Source organism: Bufo gargarizans, chromosome 7 (assembly GCF_014858855.1).
Source record: "Bufo gargarizans isolate SCDJY-AF-19 chromosome 7, ASM1485885v1, whole genome shotgun sequence".
Lineage (NCBI taxonomy): Eukaryota > Metazoa > Chordata > Amphibia > Anura > Bufonidae > Bufo > Bufo gargarizans.
The window spans coordinates 72,710,299-72,732,547 of NC_058086.1; the positions used below are offsets into that span (position 1 = coordinate 72,710,299).

General features: G+C 49.0%; 1 protein-coding gene and 1 pseudogene across 1 annotated transcript in view; one reads left to right on the forward strand and one right to left on the reverse strand.

The window, feature by feature from the left end:
• LOC122944166 overlaps window positions 1-22,249 on the forward strand; it is a 144,523-nt pseudogene that overhangs the window by 39,548 nt on the left and 82,726 nt on the right.
• The window catches only part of LOC122943104 (metalloproteinase inhibitor 2-like), a 63,324-nt gene that overhangs the window by 7,154 nt on the left and 33,921 nt on the right, over window positions 1-22,249 (reverse strand). Inside the window, exons 3-4 of the mRNA XM_044300562.1 lie at window positions 6,475-6,583; window positions 1,305-1,435 (exon numbers count right to left, since the gene is read on the reverse strand). Coding sequence (XP_044156497.1) covers window positions 1,305-1,435; window positions 6,475-6,583 — 240 coding nt within the window. The remainder of the gene's footprint in view (window positions 1-1,304; window positions 1,436-6,474; window positions 6,584-22,249) is intronic.

Below are 22,249 nucleotides of genomic sequence, written 5' to 3' on the forward strand. Positions count from 1 at the left end.
GAGCTGTTCTTAACAGCATTTAGAAAGCATTTATTAAATTGCTTTGCGGAAGTCCCATCGTCCATAGACACAATGGTCAGTAGGGGACCTTCCTGACATCTATGGGAGATGCTCTGTGACTTGTGCAGAGGTCATAATACAAGGAGAAAATAAATGAGGTTTGACAATCACCTACTGTGAGTGGTGGATCCTGTCTTATCTATACAAAGAGGTGATATCATTACAGGCAGGATTAGAATGACAGATAAGCAGGTAACTGCAATAAAGTGATCTGTACAGACCAAGAAGTGGCACCTATTATTAGGCATAATGGCAAAAACTGCAGGGTTTTATGTTTTTTGTGTAAATATATTCACATGGAAAATTGAAAATATCACCAAAAATTCTTGTGTGACTTAAATAATAGCTCATTTTCTGATGACACATTTCCTCAAAAAAGGGTTAGGAATTGAAATACAAAATACAAGGTAAGTCAAAACCTTTTTGAGAAACGAAAGTGAAAATTAAATATGTGATTACCAGCAAGTAATGGGTGAGGGGGCCTATCTTTTAGGCTATGTCCGGAACATGGCCACCATATTGGATCAAGAGCAAATTTTTCCAGTGGGAAGAGGGTCACGTAGCATATAAAAGAAAACCAGAATGTTATCAATTGCCACAATCAGATTTGCAATATCTCTTTGGGTTCGAAAGCTATGAACACAGAGTTTCTCATGTGGGCTCATAACAATTGGATCCAGCGCCTTCAGCTCTGTGTTCAGCACCAGGGCCAACACATTGAACGCATCAAATAGCTGTGCATCACAGGGAACGTTCCCGGCTGTTGTTGCAACTTTGTTTTGATAACTTTTGAACAAGAGATATTTCAAATCTGATTGCGGCAATCGATTTCTGAGAAAATGCTGGTCTTCTTTGATATGCTACATGACCCCCCTTCCCATTGGAAATTTTTTCCCTTGATCCAATATGGCGGGTTTCAAAATGATGGCCATGTTCCGGACATAGCATAAAAGATAGTCCCCCCCCTCACCCATTACTTGGTGGGGTATTCAGATATTTCCTTTTCCTTTTCACTTCTGAAATAAAAGGGTGTCCTATGACTTTTGACTCGCCCTGTACATTGGAAAATCGTGCCTGCTCTTTATGCAGAAAAACACAAGGTCAGCGTTGGAAAATTCTGTTACCGAGGTTGGCTGGATGAATGACCCTCTGCAGTCACTGTGCTTCTTGATTCCGTCCATGGCACTAAATATATGACTCCTGCACTGAGCTGTAATACAGCTAAAATAAAGGAGAACACTTACCTTACACTGACATCCCTGCTGATATCCCTCATTTGGTTGACTGAGGCTCTTAATTTGGAACGCAGACAGAGTCTCCCAGGTTTGATGAAGGCCACACAAATTGATGTCGACTTTGCCATTATTCATATTGCCTTTAACAAATCAGATAAAAAGCTTTGATAAAATGCATGCCAATTAAAGGATGTAACATTTAGGATAAATAGATAAATTACATTTGAAATATTTTACTTTGTACTGATCCTAAGTTACAGCTTGTGTTAGGCTACATTCACACTTGCGTTGTTGTTTTCCGGTATTGAGATCCTATACCGGACCGGATACTCAATACCGGAAAAAAAAAACGTTTCCGTTTAGTCCTCATGCATTCTGAATGGAAAGAGATCAGATCAGGATGTCTTCCGTTCTGGCAGCATTCCATTTTGTGACCGGACACAAAACCGTTGCAAGCTGCGGTTTTGTGTCCGGTCATAAAAACAGGAAAAAAAATGATCCGGCACTGAAAACAATGTTAGGCCTCCTGCACCTGAACGTGTGCGCCCCGTGGTCGTGCTGCGGGCCGCAATGCACGAACACAGTCTATGGGGCAGCCGCAGCGGATCGCGGACCGATTCACTTTAATGGGTCCACGATCCGGCCGTTCCGCAAAAAGATAATACATGTTCTATCTTTTTTTGCGGAACGGAAGTACGGGACGAAACCCCACGGAAGCACTCCGTAGTGCTTCAGTAGGGTTCCGTTCCGCACCATTCCGCATATCCGGATTTGCGGACCCATTTAAGTGAATGGGTCCGCATCCGTGATGCGGAATGCCCACAGAATGGACCGCAATATGACAACGGGGTGCACACCGGGTTCGTGTGCAGGAGGCCTAAGTTGGTGGTGATGGGTCAGTTTTTTATGGAGCCAAAAAAACTGGATCAGTCAATCATTAACTTTAAATGTACTTAGTGAGGGGCCATTTTTTTTTCCGTTTTGATTTCACACAACCGCATCCTAACAGAATAGATGCATCCTGATGTGTAAAATCAAAACGTATCTGTTTAAGTCCGGTATTGAATAACAACGCAAGTGTGAACGTAGCCTTATAAACCAGAGCAGTATTGACAATTCAGCAATTCTGGACAAATAGAAATGAATGTGGGAATAAATAAAATAGACATTACAGGGCTCCAGACAAAAAATAAATAAACAGGAGCCATTGGCTCCTAAACTGAAAAATTTAGGAGCCAAATTAAGATTTTTGTTGCCAAATTGAAAATATATATGATTATAATAAAAAAAAAAAAAGACTTGGAGAAGATGACACGCAGGTCACAGTAAGGAGCCAGCACTACATAGGGTTGTCACGATACCAAAATTTTGATTTGGTTTTGACACCATAAAAAAGTATTGCAATACTTAATACCATTCGATACCAAACACTATTCCGCATTTTAGCATTTTATGGAACGTCCAGCCCATAATAGAACAGTCCTATCCTATTTTTTGGGGGGCACACGGTTATTATTTTTTTTCTTTTACAACTTTCACCGCATAGGAGATATTTTTTTATAGTTTGGACTTTTCAGACGTGGAGATATGTAATATGTTTATTTAGTTTATATATTTTATAAGTAAAATTGGGAAAAGGGGGCGATTTATACTTTATATTTTGGCGTTTGGGTTTTTTTAAACTTTATTTTATTTTTACACTTTTTATTTACTAACTATTAGCCCCCTTAGGGGCTACAACCCTTGTCCTATTCACCCTAATAGAGCTCTATTAGTGTGAATAGGACCTCACACTCTCCCTGCTGCCCTGGGCTTTGTGCACACAGTAGCAGGGAGCCGACTATGGCAGCCAGGGCTTCAGGAGCGTCCTGGCTGCCATGTTAACCAATCTGAGCCCCAGGATTACGCTGCTGGGGCTCTGATGGGAACTACCACTGAGGAGGAGGGGCCACTGCCACCAATGACTTCAATACTTGAGGGGGAGGCGCACTGCGCCACCAATGATGTTAACTCACCCATAATGTAATTCAAATACAGGATGCGGCACCTTGAGGGGTTAACTGTCGCGGATCGCAGTTACCTGTCATAGAGGTCAGGTGCCGGCTATGTGATTCTGCAGCCAGCACCCGCTTCCTGTATATGAAATAATGAGAGAGTTATCTTCATTGGTGGCGCACTGGCCACAGCCCCTCCCCTCCTCCGCCCCACTGTCTTTTCACTAGTGGCAGTGGCAGCAGCGGCACTGGGGGGGGGGTGGGGTGGGGACTGCTTCCTTCTCCCCTGTGCTGCTGAGCTAAAAAGTCTTGTCGCCATCTGAAAATGTTAAGGCGAATTGGCTCATTTTGGCCGTCATCTAGAGCACTGCATTAAAGGGATTGTACCATCTGGGACGTTATTGGAATATCGCTAGGATATGCCGTCATTGTCAGATAGATGCGGGTACCACCTCTGGGATCCGCTCCAATCTCCAAAGCTGAGCCCCCAGAGTGAAGGTAAGCCAACTGCACATGCGCGCCATGCTCTCCATTTATCGCTATGGGACTTCCAAAAATAGCCGAGCGAGTGCGCTCTTCTATATACGGTAGTGCCAAAGTAGTAAATGGAGAGTGCACTGCACAAGTGCAGCCACCTTTCCATGCACCACTATGGGGCTGCTGGAAATAGCCGAGCCAACTCGTGGCTATTTTCGGACCCCCCCCATAGCGGCGAACGGAGGGTGGCTGCGCATGCTCTGCTGCTCTCTGTTCACTTCAGTGATCAGGTTCTGGAGATAGTAGCGGGTCCCAGGCGTGGGACCCACAACGATCTGCCATTGATGGCACATCCTAGCAATATGCCATCAATATCCCAGATAGGAATACTACTTTAAAGTTTTGAAACACAAAAATAGAAAAAATATCTATTTTTTTCTTAGTGATGAGGATCCCATCACCCTCATTGCATGGGCCTAGACAATCATCATTCCGTATCCGCCTAGAATATAGACTACCTTTCCTTCAATGAAAACCAGTGATGCGAGCTTCCATTCTGAAACCCGTAGAATTGTGAATGCAGCTCAGGACCATAATGCAGTATTCACAATTTTGTGTAATGGCAGTATATTTTTTTTGCTGTAACTCAAGGTTAGTGTAAAGTATAGTATTTGCAAAGGTGTGCAACTTAAAAAAAATCTATAAGTAAATATTAAAGAGAATATCCCACAAAAATGATTTATTACCTGTTCACTGGGTAGGTGATAATTTTTGGATCATGGAGGGTCTGACTGCTGGGATGCCCCACAATCTTGAGGGGTGGCCGCTCTGAATACAGTAGTAGTGTACATATCGGTCTACTGCTCTATTCACATCTGTGTTCCAGCAGCCCCATAGAAGTGAATGGGGCAGTGGACTGGCATGCACACTACTGCCCAGGTAAGACGGGAATCGGAGACCCCTCGTTCTTAGGATTGCAGACACACACGCGTGATGTAATATTTATCACCGATGTTTAGGTTCTAAGTAATTTTGTGGAATAACCCCTTCAATAACGTATGCTTTAATGGGTTTTCCAGAACCTTTATTTGGCCTATCCTTAGTACAGGTGATCAATATCAGTGTACCACAGGGGTCAGCAACCTTCGGCACTCCAGCTGTTGTCAAACTACAATTCCCAGCATGCTCCATTCATGTCAATGGGAGTTATGAGAAGAGCAGAGCAAGTGTGCATGCTGGGAGTTGTAGTTTCACAACACCTGGAGTGCCGGAGGTTGCCCACCTCTGGTGTACCAGAACCAAGCATAGCTCTGTACATTGTGTTACTGTGACCCCTATGCAGATTGGAACGTCTGCCAGTCCTGTGAAAATCAGTGGATCTGGCCCACTTTAATTTGATATATATGACCATCTTCATGCCTTCTTTACATTGCACACACAAGTATCTGACCAATTAGACCAAAGGCAATTGTAAGATTTTCCCGCATCAGAAGAATAAGGCTACTTCACATTTTCATTTTCCTTTCCGGTATTAAGATTCGTCATAGGATCTCAAAACTGGAGGAAAACAGTTTAGTTTTGTCCCCATTCATTGTCAATGGGGACAAAACTGAACTGAACGGAATGGAGTGCACCAGAATGCATCCCGTTCTCCTATATTGCTTTCCCATGATGCACACAAAAGCACTGCAAGCAGCGATTTTTGAGTGCGTCATGGGATACGTCGCAAGACGGCATGAAACATAATGTAAGTCAATGGTGCCGGATCTCTTTTCTCTGACATAAAAGAAAATGGATCCGGCGTCCATTGACTTACAATGCTTTTAGTAACTGATTTGTCTTGGTCATTTTAGAGATAATACAACTGGATCCGTTCATAACAGATGCAGATCCATAACGGATCCAGCAAAAACTGCAGATGTAAAAGTAGCTTTACAGAGAATATGAATTAAATAATTCTATCATTTACATTTTTCCCCATAAATCAATAGTGTATTTAAGATAATAAACTTTGTAATATATCTAGTTCAATAATAATTTCTCCATCTCTAATTATCAGACACCTGTTCCCCATAGATCTGGCTATTTTAGTTTCTGGAACTGCTCAGAATCTCTGGACTTACTGAAAAACCCTGATAACTAAGTGGCAGCTTCTCATTAGGGGATCATGTTACAGAGAGCTGCAGAACTTGTGGGCGAGAAGAAAGGAGAAGGGGAGTGTGGCCTTCTGTACATGCATCTAGCATGTATTATATTATCTCACACCAGTGACTGCATAGATTTTTTAGAGTGAACTTTCACTGCTGCTGCCATGTCTCTCCGAAAACTGCCAAATCTCTCAGAGGGACAGATCTTTACTTCATATTGAGGAAAGGAGAAGATGCAGAGCTCATCCAGGAGGATGGTTAGATTAGAATACTCAGTTTTTTTTAGGGATATAGAACTGGGGGACTGGGTGAAGTGCTTCAGTGTGTAGGAGAACATCTTAACCAGTTGACAATTACAGATGGAGCCTTCAGGAAGGGAATGGGCTGCTGAAAAATGTATAATATTGTTCTCAAGTTCATGCACTTGTAATGATAGAACTGCTATAATATAAACATACAAGAAACTTAAAATAATCCTATATTCCCCCATCAACAAATAACCCATGCCTCGTGGCTGATTATCGTCAGAGTAAACCTAAGTGTCCTTGAATGACATCTTACCTGCTAGAAGATATTCTTTTTGGTTTTCCAGTCCTATCCCACAAGTAGCATCTCCAGATGAGGTTCTCACCTCCTGTAGATATATCGTCAACTTATCTCCTTTAAATACCTATGAACATTTAGTAATCAAGTGTTATTTAAAGAAAAATCGCTATTTTTGTGCGTATAATATACGTGACTACGTCAAAGCAGCTTTCAGCTTAAAGTCAGCCATAGTATGTTGGCGAACGGCCATTAGTACTGACTACACCATAAACATGGAGGCCAAGTATACATGTGTAGCTTAATGGGAGACCCAAATAAGTTGTTGCTATAGTCTGTCAGCACTTATTTTCTGCTGGAACAAAGGATCAGACTTGTTAAAGTCCAACATACTCGATCCTCTTTTTCCCAACATCTGCCATGGGGAGGATTACATAGGTATATTTGTACAGTTTACAATGCACTGTTTTAACCAATACCAGGCATGCTGTGGCCTCCTTCTTAGGCCACGTCCATTGATCTAGGCAAAACTTAGTACGATTAAAGTGAAATATCAAGCACAGCCCCTAAACAACGAACAGCAAGCTGTGAGGATGCCGTAGTGCTCTCTAGACACTGCAGTCTCTTAAATAGCTGATCAGCAGGGGTTGTTGGAATCAGACCACCACCAGTCAGATATTAATGACTATAATACTGTGCAAAAGTGTGTAAAAATGCTGCAAAGTATGAAGGCTTTCAAAAACAAGATTTTTGTGGACTTGTAAAATCTTTTTCTTGCTTAGTTGATTGGGGGACACAGGACCGTGGGTATAACTGCTGCTGCCACTAGGAGGCGACACTTGGCTGAAAAGTGTTAGCTCTTTCCCTGCCGGCTATACCCCCTCCAGCCCAGAGAGAGTATATCAGCTTCGGCCCAAGCAGTAGGAGAAAAACATACAGGAAACAAACCATAACCTAACTAATGCCAGTAGGACCAAACCAGAACTGAGGACCCTGCCGGCAAACCAACGGCCATCACCTGCGGCAATAATAGAAATCAATGGATGGGAGCTGTCCACCCCAATGAACTAAGCGAGAAAGAGATTTTACAGGCGAGTCCACAAAAATCTTGTTTTCTCGCTCATATGCGTACACAGGACCGTGGGACGTTCCAAAGCAGTCCACGGGGAGGGAAGAACCACACGCCCATGGAAAACGTCCTCGCGGAAGCTTAAGACACTGCTGCCTGCAAGACCTTGCAGCCCAGAACAGCGTCCGCTGATGCAAAAGTATGCACTTGGTGAACGTGTGCAAGGAAGACCAAGTCACTGCCTTACACAGCTGTGAAGCGGAAGCATGGCGGTAAACGAGCCCATGAAGCGCCCACCGCCCTGGTCCAGTGGGCCGTGATACCGAGGGACGGTGCCTTGCCCCGGGAGCGGTATGCCTCAGCAATTGCCAAACTAATCCACCTGGCAATCGTTACCTTGGAGGCTGCCAAGCCTTTGAGAGGACCTTCAGGAACAACAAACAGAGTCCGTACGGCGTCACTAACTAGAAATGGATAAGTAAATCCTCAGAGCCCGAACCACATCCAGCTGATGGAGAGCTCGCTCCCTAGGATGTGAGGGAGAGGGGCAGAACAAAGGGAGAACAAGGTCTTTGTTGACATGGAAGGCAGAGACTACCTTCAGCTGAAAAGAAGGTACCAGGCGGAGCACTGCCTTATCTTGGTGCAGAATAAGAAAGGGTTCCTTACAAGAAAGCGCCGCCAATTCCGAAACGCTCCTGATGGATGTGATTGCCACCAGGAATGCAACCTTTCAGAAAAGAAGACGGAGGAAAACTGCGTCTAGAGGCTCAAAAGGAACAGATTGGAGGGAACCAAGGGCAATGTTCAAGTCCCAAGAGGGCAAAGGGGGGCGATACGGAGGGACAGTGTGAGCCACCCCTTGTAGAAAGGTCTTAACCGGGGCCTGTTCTGCTAAAGGACGCTGTAAAAAAAATTGACAGCGCCGAGACCTGTCTCTTTAAGGAATTAAGAGCAAGACCCAAATCCAGACCCGATTGCAGAAAGGAAAGGATAGTTGGAAGTGAGAAGCGCAGTGGAGGGAGGCTACGTTCTGCACAGAAGCGCAGAAAAGATCTCCAAGTTCTATAATAAATTTTGAATGACGCTGGTTTCCTGGCCTTAATCATGGTGTGGATGACCTTGTCAGGGAAACCTCGCTGCTTCAGAATGGCGGTTTTAACAGCCACGCCGTCAAACTGACTCTAAATGCTGTTTAGTGACTCTAAATGCTGGTGGAAGACATGTCCTGAGAGAGAAGATAGACTCTGAGCAGAAGAGGCCACGGCGTGTCTCCTAAAAGGAGGATGATATCGGTGTACCACGTGCGACGGGGCCAGTCCGGAGCGATGAGAATCGTCTGAATGCCCTCCATCCTGATTTTGCGCAGGACTCGGGGCAGGAGGAGAAGAGGAGGGAATACGTGCAGTAGAGAGAACCCGTCCCGTGGTGCCACCAGTGCATCTACGGCGCACGCCGGGGGATCTCTTGTTTGAGAGAAGAAGGCGGGGAGTTTGTTGTTGAGTCTGGATGCCATCAAGTCCACCTCTGGTTGGCCCCAACGGAGACAAATGAAGTCGAACACCTCCGAGTGCAGAGACCACTCTCCCGGGTCGACGTTCGTCAAACTTAGGATATCTGCCGTCCAATTCTCCACTCCCAGAACATAGACTGCCGATAGAGCTGGTACATGTGTCTCCGCCCACTGCAGGATTTTGTCCGACTCCTCCATCACCGCTTGATTGCGGGTTCCCTTGGTGATTGATGTAAGCCACCGCAGTGGCGTTGTCTGACTAGATCCGAATCGGCCGGCCCCTCAGGAAAGGTGCCCAATGGAGAAGAGATAGATGAATGGCCCGGAGCTCTAGGATGTTGATGGGCAGTTTGGACTCCGACTGAGACCATACACCTTGGACTGTCCGGGGCGGGAAGACTCTGCCCCAACCCTGAAGACTGGCATCGGTGGTAATGACCGTTGCATGAGACTGGGAGAAAGGATTTCCCCGACTCCAAAGTTGGGGCCGAGAGCCACCACCTGAGTGCCGAACGCACCCTTGGGGACAGGACGATGTGATGGTCCAAGGACTCCGGTGACTTGTCCCAAGACGACAAAATTGCTTGTTGAAGGGAACGGGTGTGAAATTGTGCAAACAGAACTGCCTCAAAGGAAGCGACCATTGCACCCAAGACCTACATGCAAAATCGGATCGATGGGTACCTGCACCAGAGGAGAAGATGGACCGACCGCAGAAGGGCTAGCCACTTGTCCAGAGCGAGGCAAACTAACGCCGCGTCCGTGTCGAGGATCATACCAAGGAAAGTGATCTGCCTGGTGGGACGTAGGGAAGACTTCTGGAAGTTCACCAGCCAGCCAAAGTATGCCAGGGTATCCAGAGTGATACATAGACCGTCCTCGTTCTGACTGAAGGTCGCTGCTTTTACCAGGATGTCATCCAGATAGGGAATCAGGGTGATACCCCTGGTACGATGAAGGGCAAGGAGAGGGACGAGCACTTTTGTGAAGACTCCCGGTGCCGTTGCCAAGCCGAAGGGATGGGCGACGAACTGGTAGTGGTGGGGCCCTACCGCAAAGCGGAGGAAGCGCTGATGCATCGGAGCAATGGGGACATGTAAGTACGCGTCCCGAATGTCTATTAAAGAGAGAAAGTATCCCGGCTCCAATGAAGCAAAAACGGAGCGAAGGGACTCCATTCTGAAGTGTTGAATCCGGAAGAAACGGTTCAGCAGCTTGAGGTCCAGAACCGGTCGAACGGATCCTTCTTTCTTGGGGATGACAAATAGGTTTGAATAAAACCCTGTGAATTGTTCCTCCAGGGGAACCGGGGAGATCACACCTCGAGCGAGAAGAGATCAAATGCCTGGAAAAAGGCGACGGTCCGATCTGAATCTCTGGGTGGCTGGGACAGAAAGAATAATTCCGAAGGAGGAGAAGCAAACTCGATCTTGTAACCCGAGGTTACAATTTCAAGCGTCCACGTGTCTGAGATGAAGGCCCGCCAAATTTCCTGAAAAAGGAGGAGATGACCCCCCACCAATGAGGGTGGGGGCGCCTCTTCATGCGGAGGACTGCTTGTTGGCCGAGGAACGAGCGGGCTGTGCTCGCGGGCGCCAGGCTGGTTGAGGCTGAAAGAATGGCTTCTTCCGCTGGTCTTGCGTGGAGGACTTGGGAGGGGCTCCTGCTGCCGGTCGTGTACCCGAGAAGCGGCGAAAGAAATAGGCCCGGGCATTTGAAGGTTTAGCGCGAAACATGTGCTTTGATCTGCCCTGTGGGAGGTGACTACTTTTATCGCCCATAGCCTCAGAGATAATCTCATCTAACCGGGTCCCAAATAATCAGGAGCCAGAAAAAAGGAAGGGCTGTAAGGGAACGCTTTGACGATGAATATGCTGCCCAAACTTAAGCCACAATTTGCGCCATAAGGCTACAGCGAGAGCCGATGAGTGGGCAACAAGTGCACCCGCGTCCAAGGAAGCCTCACATAGATACTTCCCCACGTGCAAGATTTGCAGGCCCAAAGATTGGAGCTCAGCTAGAGGGAGGTCCGCCGCCAAATCCTGATTTAACCGGAGTGCTTACTCAGAGACCGCCTTAGCCACCAAGGCGGAAGCAAAAATGGGACGAAGCGCTGAGCCACATGCTGCGAAAACGGACTTAGAAAAGGACTCCATACGGCGATCTACGAGATCCTGGAGCAATGAGCCATCAGCCACAGGAATGGTGGTATGTTTGGCGAGACGTGCGACCGGAGGATCTAACTTAGGCGGAGAGGACCACTTAGCTACACAATCCGCCGGAAAGGGATAAAGTAGATCAAGTCGCTTGGATGTAGTAAAGCGACGATCTGGATGGTCCCACGCCTTTGTAATGACAACCGAAAAGTCTTTGTGTAAGGGAAAGGCTTTAGGAGATTACCTAGAGTGGAGAAAAGATACTCCCTTGTGGCTCGTGGAGGGGAAGTCATCCTGCACCTGGAAGGTGTCACGTACAGTAATAACTAGGCTGTCCACCATGGAAGCAAACTTGGAAAATCCGGATCCATATCAGAGTCAGAGTCCCTAATCTCCCCGTCGGACAGAACTTCCCCTGGAAGGGAGGATGCGTCCGAGCATGACTAAGGTGGGGGTGGAGATGCTGAGGCGTCAGAGGAGTAATGATGTCCTGCTCTGGGCTACTTGTGCGAAGGTCTGCTCCCAAGTTGTTCGCCCGAGGAAGGTGCGCAGGCGGGGATTTATCAACCAAACGACCCATGAGGGAGAGGGTGGATTGGGATATTTTCAATAGGTCCTCCACTGCCCGGGATAGGGCATGGGCCCAGTCCAGTTCCGGTCAGGGTGGTCATGCGGCTGCGTAGGCTTGGGGGGCAGAACCTGTCTGGGCGCACAGCACGCGGAGCATACAGAGTCTGGCTGGCCGTGCAGGAACTTAATTTTGCATTTAGTGCATGCATAATAAGAGGTGGCTGGTGGCATGCAGGGGTCGCTGGCTGCTAACCGAACCCAATACTGGTCTCAGGGCTGGAGAGGAATGTAACCGTCCTACCAGCTTGCAGGAGATCCCAGGTCCTGTGTTTCCAGTAGAAGCGTGCAGCCTGAATCAGCGCGGGGATCGCGATAAGGATCCTCCCACAGAGCCATGGCAGGAAGCATAGCCACGCCCCTTAAGTCACGGAGGGAGGCGCCGAATTGCGGCCTATACTTCCGATGAAGCCGCGGCCTAAATTAGCCACTCGCGGCCGACTGCGATGCACTTCCGGTCGATTGGAGGACGAAGGAACCCGGAGCGGCATGGGCGGGACGCCCGCTTGCCAGGAACGGCCGCGGAGACCCCCTGGCGGCCCGTTGGAACAAGGCTGGGAGCGGTCGCAACCTGAACCAGGGGGAGGCCCGAAACAAAGCTAGAGTCTAAGGTAGTGCGGTGGCCGGCTAGAACTAACGGTGGTGCAAGGGGAAAAGCGGGAGCCTCTATAAGGGCTTCCCTGTAGTCTGAATAGAGTGGTCGAGACCAGAAGTGAGAAGGGTGGGGATGTAAAATACTCACCTATTCCCGATTACTCACCCAATCTTTTCCTCTTCTTTTCACCCTCCCTCAGTGGACCAGCAGGGTCACGTCTTCAGCAGCTGGCACACGAAGTGGCAGGAGTCTGGTATGGCGGGAGGGTCTTGTCGGATCCAGGTGACCCTTTGGCTGGCGGGAGGCAGGAGAGCTAGGCTGCCCTGGTCCACCTTTACTTCTTGGGGGAGGTCGGGTGGTGAGGGAAACCGACACCGGTCTTGCTCCCAGGGTAGACAGAGAGGCTAGGCGACTCTGTTTCCCATACCTAAAAGGAAAAAAATAAAAAATGACAAAAGGAAGCCGCCCTGCAAGCAGGGAGGTCTGCCTCCTACGACACTGAGCTAAAAACTGATATACTCTCTCTGGGCTGGAGGGAGTATAGCCGGCAGGGAAGGAGCTAACACTTTTCAGCCTAGTGTCGCCTCCTAGTGGCAGCAGCAGCTATACCCACGGTCCTGTGTTCCCCAATGATACGAGCGCAAAATGGAAGGGTTAATAGTTTGTATCAATTAACAAAATGCAAAGTGAGCAAAAGAGAAATGTAAATCAGCACTGCTACTTCTCGGTACACTTGCACACAGTTTTTGAAGGAACTCGGCAGTAAGGTTGTTCCAGACATCTTGGAAAACTAACCACAGATCTTCTGTAGATGTAGGCAATCGCTGGATGCATGCTGCACGGGAAAAGAGCAAACTCCAATGTAAACATATAAGGAATCCCAGCAGCTGTGTCTTCAAAGATATATATTATCATATATAATATATATTATATTATATATAATATCATTTGTGTGAGGCGCTTACGGTAGTACAGTGAAGAACCCTAGGAAATCAGGGAATAAGCGTAGTCGGTTGTGGTGTGCCGAAACCGAGGATGAGGTAGGCCTGAGAAAGAAGAGGGCCCACCCAAGGATAGAGATATGGAAGAAATGAGTTGTAAATGAGTGGAGTGGTGGGAGGGTCAAAGCTCAGACCTCGGACGGTGCAGGAGCCAGGTAAAGGGGGTGCCCTAAATAGGCTGGAGGCGGACCTCAGCCCCTCCCACAAATCCAGGCAAACTGCCTTCACACTTGTGTGAGGCGCTTACGGTAGTACAGTGAAGAACCCTAGGAAATCAGGGAATAAGCGTAGTCGGTTGTGGTGTGCCGAAACCGAGGATGAGGTAGGCCTGAGAAAGAAGAGGGCAAAAATGAAATAACCAGTTATTGTAGTCAAATATACATGAATAGCTCAACCCGACATGTTTTGGAAAGTATCTCTTAACTCTTGTGTTGGATTGGGAATGTATCGCAAGTAAGCGGATGACTTCCAGCGCCCCAATTCCTGATGACATGAGTAGGGGCGTTGGCACTGGAGGCCGTGGACGCGGCTCCAAAGCGAAAGGAGTGCCCTGAGTAGTTGGCTGCGTTGAGGCCCAGTTGTGTGAGGGATGACCTGACATGGGTCATGAAGGTGGTGGTGGTGAGTACCGAACCATGTAGTGAAGTAGCGGTTGAGAGGGTAGAAACTTGTGACGTTGTCTGTAAGCATTCAGAACCCTGACTGGACACCATCTGTTGTGCGTGGGGTGATATGAAATGTTGACGGGTAAGTGCTGACTACTCTTGGAGTGAGGTAAGGTCAGGACGTAATGATCCATGTGTTTTGCCAAGTGGGAGACAAGAAGACAAGGTGTGGCTTGGGTCGTGTAGGTTGTAGTGAATTTCCCGGGCCTCAGGAACCGTAGAAGGCCAAGTAAATTGCTGTTTTAAGGATGGAGTTGGTATCTGCTTCAGAAGGCTTGGCGTCTAGTAATTCGGATGATGCCTTGAAAATATGACTGTTAGGCCTCCTGCACACGAACGTTTTTTTACACGGTCCGCAAAAACGGGGTCCGTGGGTCCGTGATCCGTGACCGTTTTTTCGTCCGTGGGTCTTCCTTGATTTTTGGAGGATCCACGGACATGAAAAAAAAGTCGTTTTGGTGTCCGCCTGGCCGTGCGGAGCCAAACGGATCCGTCCTGAATTACAATGCAAGTCAATAGGGACGGATCCGTTTGAAGTTGACACAATATGGTGCCATTTCAAACGGATCCGTCCCCATTGACTTTCAATGTAAAGTCTGGAGTTCTTTTATACCATCGGATTGGAGTTTTCTCCAATCCGATGGTATATTTTAACTTGAAGCGTCCCCATCACCATGGGAACGCCTCTATGTTAGAATATACTGTCGGATATGAGCTACATCGTGAAAATCAGATCCGACAGTATATTCTAACACAGAGGCGTTCCCATGGTGATGGGGACGCTTCAGGTTAGAATATACTGAAAAACTGTGTACATGACTGCCCCCTGCTGCCTGGCAGGTGCTGCCAGGCAGCAGGGGGCAGACCCCCCCCCCCCCCCTGTTTTTAACTCATTGGTGGCCAGTGCGGCCGCCCCCCCCCCCTCCCTCCCCTGTGCAGCCGCCCCCCCCCCCCTCCCTCCCCTGTAGTAAACTCGTTGGTGTCCAGTGGGCCCCCCCTCCCTCCCCTGTAGTTAACTCGTTGGTGGCCAGTGGGCCCCCCCTCCGTCCGCTATAGATAACTCATTGGTGTCCAGTGGGCCCCCCCTCCGTCCGCTATAGATAACTCATTGGTGGCCAGTGAGCCCTCTCCCCTCCCTCCCCCTCCTAATTAAAATCGCCCCCCTATCATTGGTGGCAGTGGTGAGTACCGATCGGAGTCCAGGTGTAATCGCTGGGGCTCCGATCGGTAACCATGGCAACCGGGACGCTACTGCAGTCCCGGTTGCCATGGTAGCTTAGCAATTTGTAGAAGCTTCATACTTACCTGAAGAGCTGCGATGTCTGTGACCGGCCGGGAGCTCCTCCTACTGGTAAGTGAAAGGTCTGTGCGGCGCATTGCTTATAGCACAGACCTGTCACTTACCAGTAGGAGGAGCTCCCGGCCGGTCACAGACATCGCTGCTCTTCAGGTAAGTATAAAGCTTCTACAAATTGCTAAGCTACCATGGCAACCGGGACTACAGTAGCGTCCCGGTTGCCATGGTTACCGATCGGAGCCCCAGCGATTACACTGGGACTCCGATCGGTACCAATGATAGGGGGGCGATTTTAATTAGGAGGGGGTGGGAGGGGAGAGGGCCCACTGGCCACCAATGAGTTATCTATAGCGGACGGAGGGGGGGCCCACTGGACACCAATGAGTTATCTATAGCGGACGGAGGGGGGGCCCACTGGACACCAATTAGTTAACTACAGGGGAGGGAGGGGGGGCTGGCTACCAAGAAGTTAACTACAGGGGAGGGAGGGGGGGGGGCGGCCGCACTGGCCACAAATGAGTTAAAAACAGGGGGGGGGTCTGCCCCCTGCTGCCTGGCAGCACCTGCCAGGCAGCAGGGGGCAGTCATGTACACAGTTTTTCAGTATATTCTAACCTGAAGCGTCCCCATCACCATGGGAACGCCTCTGTGTTAGAATATACTGTCGGATCTGAGTTTTCGCGAAGTGAAAACTCACCTCTGAAAAAGCTTTTATGCAGACGGATCTTCGGATCCGTCTGTATGAAAGCAACCTACGGCCACGGATCACGGACACGGATGCCAATCTTGTGTGCATCCGTGTTCTTTCACGGACCCATTGACTTGAATGGGTCCGTGAACCGTTGTCCGTCAAAAAAATAGGACAGGTCATATTTTTTTGACGGACAGGATACACGGATCACGGCCTCGGCTGCAAAACGGTGCATTTTCCGATTTTTCCACGGACCCATTGAAAGTCAATGGGTCCGCGAAAAAAAACGGAAAACGGCACAACGGCCACGGATGCACACAACGGTCGTGTGCATGAGGCCTTAACGGGTAGCCTCTGGGCTGGACGTGCGGGTTCCGCTTTCTAAATACCTCTGAGTATGGTTTTGATTTGGTGAGAGGCCATGAAACTGATGTTATTAGGGTGTAAGATTAGCATGTGGTGTAGAATGTCAGTGAGATAGAGTATGATGGCGTTGTATGACATTTGAGTTTAAGGTGGCAAAAGAAGCAACCCCAGAAGAGAAGCCATGACAAAATGGGGCGTGATGTTATGTTCCAGGAGGAATCAGACAACCTAAAAATAAAAGTCAGAGAAAATGATAACGTGAGAGACTCTAATGGCGCAAGCCACGCGTGCGAGTCACCACAAGATAATTGTATGCAAGCCACAGATGACCGAGCCATGCGAGCGGGTCTGAAGGCAGAAAAGACATGGAACCTACTGGTTGCGGGACCACGCAGCTGGCCTCGACTGGCGGACTTGTGTGTGTAGAATTTGAATGGGGAAGCGATACGTGAGAGACTCTAATGGCGGAGCCATGCGTGAGAGACTCTAATGGCGGAACCATATGTGTAAAAATGGCACGGAGAAGCCATGCATGAGAGACTTTGAGGCGGAGCCATGCGTGAGACTCTAAAGGCGGAGCCATGTGTGTAAAATCCACCCGGAGAAGCCATGCGTGAGAGACTCTAATGGCGGAGCCATGCGTGAGAGACTCTAATGGCGGAGCCATGCGTGAGAGACTCTAATGGCGGGGTCATGTGTGTGAAATTAGTACAGAGAAGCCATGCGTGAGAGACTAATGGCGGAGCCATGCGTGAGAGACTCTAATGGCGGGGTCGTGTGTGTGAAATTAAAACGGAGAAGCCATGCGTGAGAGACTCTAATGGCAGAGCCATGCGTGAGAGACTCTAATGGCGGAGCCATGCGTGAGAGACTCTAATGGCGGAGTCATGTGTGTGAACTTAGTACGGAGAAGTGCAGCATACGGGTAGGCTCCCCGACACTGCTAGATTTGAGTGTGTAGTTCCCTTTAAGCCAGTCAGGCCGGTTACCGGCAATCCTTATAACAGCCAGCAGAGGAAGCCCCCAGTTCAGTATAAATAGGCTAGGGCCTAGCTCAGAAGGGTAGAAGTTTCCAGACTCAGTACAGAGAGGGTTCCCCTCCTGAGTCCTTATGCATAGAAGTCAGAAGGGCATAGCTAAACAGCGAAGACACGGAATACCACAGAGGCCGATCAGATAAAGCAAGAGGTACTCAAGACAACAGAGGAGGTACTATATAAAGACAGCTTCAAGGGTACGCCAGCTATAGGGCATTAGACCTTGGAGAGAAAGTCACATGTAGCAGGACCAGTCAGGAATAGTGTGCAAACCGCCTGTACTGCATCTCCTGTAATCAACACTCTGTATAATGCCTTGCTAAGACCGGCCATTCTGTACTCCCAAGAACCAGCTGTATCCACTGATATTCAGTAAAAGTTCCAGTTTTTGTTGGCTATCCTATGCTTGCTTCATTCTTCTACAATACCATACACGGCGTGTCACCGTTTAATTGACACTGGCGTCACGAACTGTTAAATACCTGCCTGTTCCAGTATTTGCCCCAATTGAAGACGACAGTGGATCCCAGGTTAGTGGTCAATCTGCACTACAATGCCCAGCATACACTACTGACTACCTGGGACACTGCATCGCTCTTTTTGGCGTCACGAACAGGATACGCATACTTCTACAGTGCAGAGAAGTGTGAACTGTGTGCTTTAAATACTCCACCACCGTATTACAAAGACTGTAACCCTTTATTTCTACAATCTGTGGATTACAATTGCGCCTGGGAGGAATCAAAGACGCTATACTGTGTTGCGCTACCCCCAGAGAGAAAATCGCATTTGTGGACTGTGTTTTACTGGACTTTTCATTATCCTGCTTGCTGTCAGTGAATTGCAGCATCAGGACATCTAAAATGGCCGCCGACGCCATGAGGCTTTTTACTGCGCCATCGGGATGTGCAGAGGCGCGAATATTTGGCGCCGAAACCTTCCAAGAAGAAGGAGGAGACGATTGCCCTGGAGCGCCACCCACCTTGAGGAGTGACGACGCGGCTGACTACTTTGAAGAGTTACGCCTGGGAGGCGGGGCTCAGATGGAGATAGACTGGCCCAGTGTGTGGGAGGAGTCAGAGTCGATGCAGCAACCAGGAAGAGAAGTGATGGCGTGCGCTGCAGAGAGAGAGGTTGAGACCACGTGCGAGTGGGGCGCCACTCCACCGGACTTTCCGGAGTTGGGGCCGTGGGATCCTCTAGCCTGGACGGCCACCCCCTGGGCCCAGGCCATGGACCTAAGCATCACCCGACCTGAGTCCCCACCGATCCGTCGCCGGCACGCAGAATGGCCGGCTATTATGGAGGAGTTGAGAGCCGCGGTGGCGAAAAAGAACACCAGCCGGAAGAAGCGGTTTGAGGAGATGGCTAAGTCCATACAGGGAGACTCCTTTCCGGGTAAGCCCCAGCTAGAAAGGCGCCGCGGGATCGTGGTGTCCTTTGATAAGGAAAAAGGCTATGGGTTTATCCAGGAGTTGGGGACTGGCCGGGACTTCTATGTCAACCGGCGATCGGTAAAACGGCACTACCTCCCGGAGCATCTCCACAATCTGACTATGGGGGAGATCATAGAGTACACCCCTGCCGAAAGTCTAAGGGGCCCCTACGCCACCGCAGTGACTCGCCCGAAGGCGCCGGCTGAGAACTGGGACTCTGAGAAAGAGAGGTCAGAGCCAGTTGAGACAGAGAGAGCGCATGTGGAAAAGGCCCGGACCACCCATCTGCAGAACCAGGCCTACCTCAGCCCAGACGTTTTCTGGGAGCCCATCGTGCTGCAGGGGCTGGAGGAGCGGTATCCCCCTCCGGATGCAGTGAGACGAGAGGAGGAGAAGGAGCGGCAGGACAGCTGCCGGAGAGCAGAGGAATGTGCTGAGGCCCGGCGCCGGACCGCAGCTGCCATTGTTGCCCCAGCGGCCGGACCCCCTGGACCTCCGGTAGATCCGACCCCCTGCACTAAAGCGGAACTAGAGGCCCTACGAAAGAGGGTGTATTGGGTGGCGGACCTCGGTTGCGCTGGAGGCGTGCAGTGGTTTCCATTTCCTAGGACGGATGCCGAAATGGAGGCCGTGAAAGACAAACCTCCCCCTCTAAAAATTGTCAGGGGAGACGGGTTCCAAATGTGGCCGGCCTTGCCCGAACAACTGCTGCAGGTTCCCTATGTCGACTCGTCATCTGAGGAAGAACATGATACTCGTCTGTGAGTACTTCTGCCCTCTTGTCCATCTCCTTAATGGTCGTTTGTCCCTCCATTTGGCAGAGCTGGTGAAGCTCGCTGCCAGTTACCCACGGCCGGTGGCATCCTAGTTAAATAATGTGCCACTGTGTATCAATGCTTCCAGCTGCCTTTGTTTTGTTTGGGACATCCGGTTTGCTGCTACAATCCCAGTTGTGCCTTATTTTGCACTGTTTTTCCCTTTTCACCCCCATTTCAGGTTGAAAAGACATTTTTATGTCAGCAATATTTTAAAGGGTAAGCAGGACTTGCCAGGATAACATGGCCCTGGTATTGTCAGAGTCCTGTATTGTCATTTTATATATGTGCTGCTGACAGTGTTCAATAACCGGTTGTTTTTATTCACGTCTATGTGCCCAGAGATGGACTTCCTATGTGCAAGCCTCTGAGATGTTGATATTACTATGGACTTATTTATTGTCATGGACTATCCTGGTTCTTTAAACATCACGCTGTGCCAGGTCAGCGCCCCCGTTCCACTCATTATCCTGAGAAGAAGAGAACGACGCCCCTTGTCACCGCACTTCACCTTTGCCAATTGGGTCTGATAAGAGTATAAATGACCTATCTGTATGCATGCATGTGTCTTTCTCTATTTCAGGTCATGATTCCAGTTGGGCGGGCCCTGATGGAGTACGAGGTCGTATTCAGCTTAAAGCAGCGGGGTATGTAGTGTACGGGAGAGTAATACCCCGTCACTACTGAAGGGTCACCTGGGTATTGTCGTTCCCCCTGTATTTAAGGGGAGGTTGGTATAGAATATCTTATAATGTCATGCTATGTATTTTCCTGTTACTGTGAAACGTGCATTTGCAGGCCGGCTAGGGTGTAGTTCCAGCTCTGAGTCACTAGAGGGAGCTAGGGAGCCCTAGTCTATATAAGGCCCAGTCAGGAAGTAGTAGGAGGAGACAGACAGTGGGAGCAGAGGTCAGAAATGATCCTGTGTCTGAGAGAAGGCCAGGCTATGGGCCTGTGAGAGCAGAGCAGGCCTGAAGCCTGCCGGCTAGGAGAGGGTAGTAAAGGCCCTGTAACCGGGTTCCGGATCCAAGGAAAAGGTTCCCCTCCTGAGTCACCATCCGTTCAGCTGAAGCAGCATAAGCGAGCCACAAGCCAAGACACAGATTACCACAGAGGCCGATCAGATAAAGCGAGAGGTACTCAAGATAACAGAGGAGGTACTAGATAAGGACAGCTTCAAGGGTACGCCAAATAAAGGGCATTAGACCTTGGAGAGAAAGTCACATGTAGCAGGACCAGTCAGGAATAGTGTGCAAGCCGCCTGTACTGCATCTCCTGTAATCAACACTCTTTATAATTCATCGCTCAGACCGGCCTTCCTGTAATGTCAAGAACCATCTGTATTCTTCTAAAACCAACCGTCTTTTATGGAACTGTGCACTACCAGTGTCCGTGTATTATCCTGACTGATATTCAGTAAAAGTTCCAGTTTTTTTGTTGGCTATCCTGTGCTTGCTTCATTCTTCCACCATACTTTACACGGCGTGTCACCGTTTAATTGACACTGGCGTCACGAACTGTTAAATACCTGCCTGTTCCAGTATTTGCCCCAATTGAAGACGACAGTGGATCCCAGGTTAGTGGTCAATCTGCACTACAAAGCCCAGCATACACTACTGACCCCCTGGGACACTGCAGAAGCCATGCGTGAGAGACTCTAATGGCGGAGCCATGCGTGAGAGACTCTAATGGCGGAGCCATGCGTGAGAGACTCTAATGGCGGAGCCATATGTGTAACCCTAGAACGGAGAAGCCATGCGTGAGAGGCTCTAATGGCAGGGCCGTGCGTGAGAGATTCTACTGGCGAAGTCATGTGTGTGACACTAACGGAGAAGCCATGCGTGAGACTAATGGCAGAGTCGTATGTGTGAAACTAACACAGCAAAGTAATGCGTGAGAGACTCTAATGGCGGAGTTATGTGTGTGACACTGAAACGGAGAAGCCATGTGTGAGAGATTCTACTGGCAAAGTCGTATGCGTGACACTAACGGAGAAGCCATGCGTGAGACTAATGGCGGAGTCCTGTGTGTAACACTAAAACGGGGAAGCCATGCGTGAGCGACTCTAATGGCGGAGTCATATGTGAGAGTCTCTAATGGCGGAGTTATGTGTGTGAAAGTAAAACGGCGAAGTAACGCGTGAGAGACTCTAATGGCGGAGTTATGAGTGTAAACTAATCGGCGAAGTAATGCGTGAGAGTCTGTAATGATGGAGTAATGTGTGTAAACTAAACGGCAAAGTAATGAGTGAGGGACTCTAATGGCGGAGTTATGTGAAACACTAAAACGGAGAAGCCATGTGTGAGAGACTCTAATGGCGGAGTTGTATGTGAAACACTAAAACGGATAAAGCCATGCGCGAGAGACTCTAATGGCGGAGCCATGCGTGAGAGACTCAAAATAGCGGAGTCGTATGTATACAACTGGACGGAGCAACCATGCGTGCGAGACTAATAGTGGGGTCGTGGGTGCGTACTAACCGGAGAAGACACGCGTGGGAGACCAATGGCGGAGTTCGGTGTGTA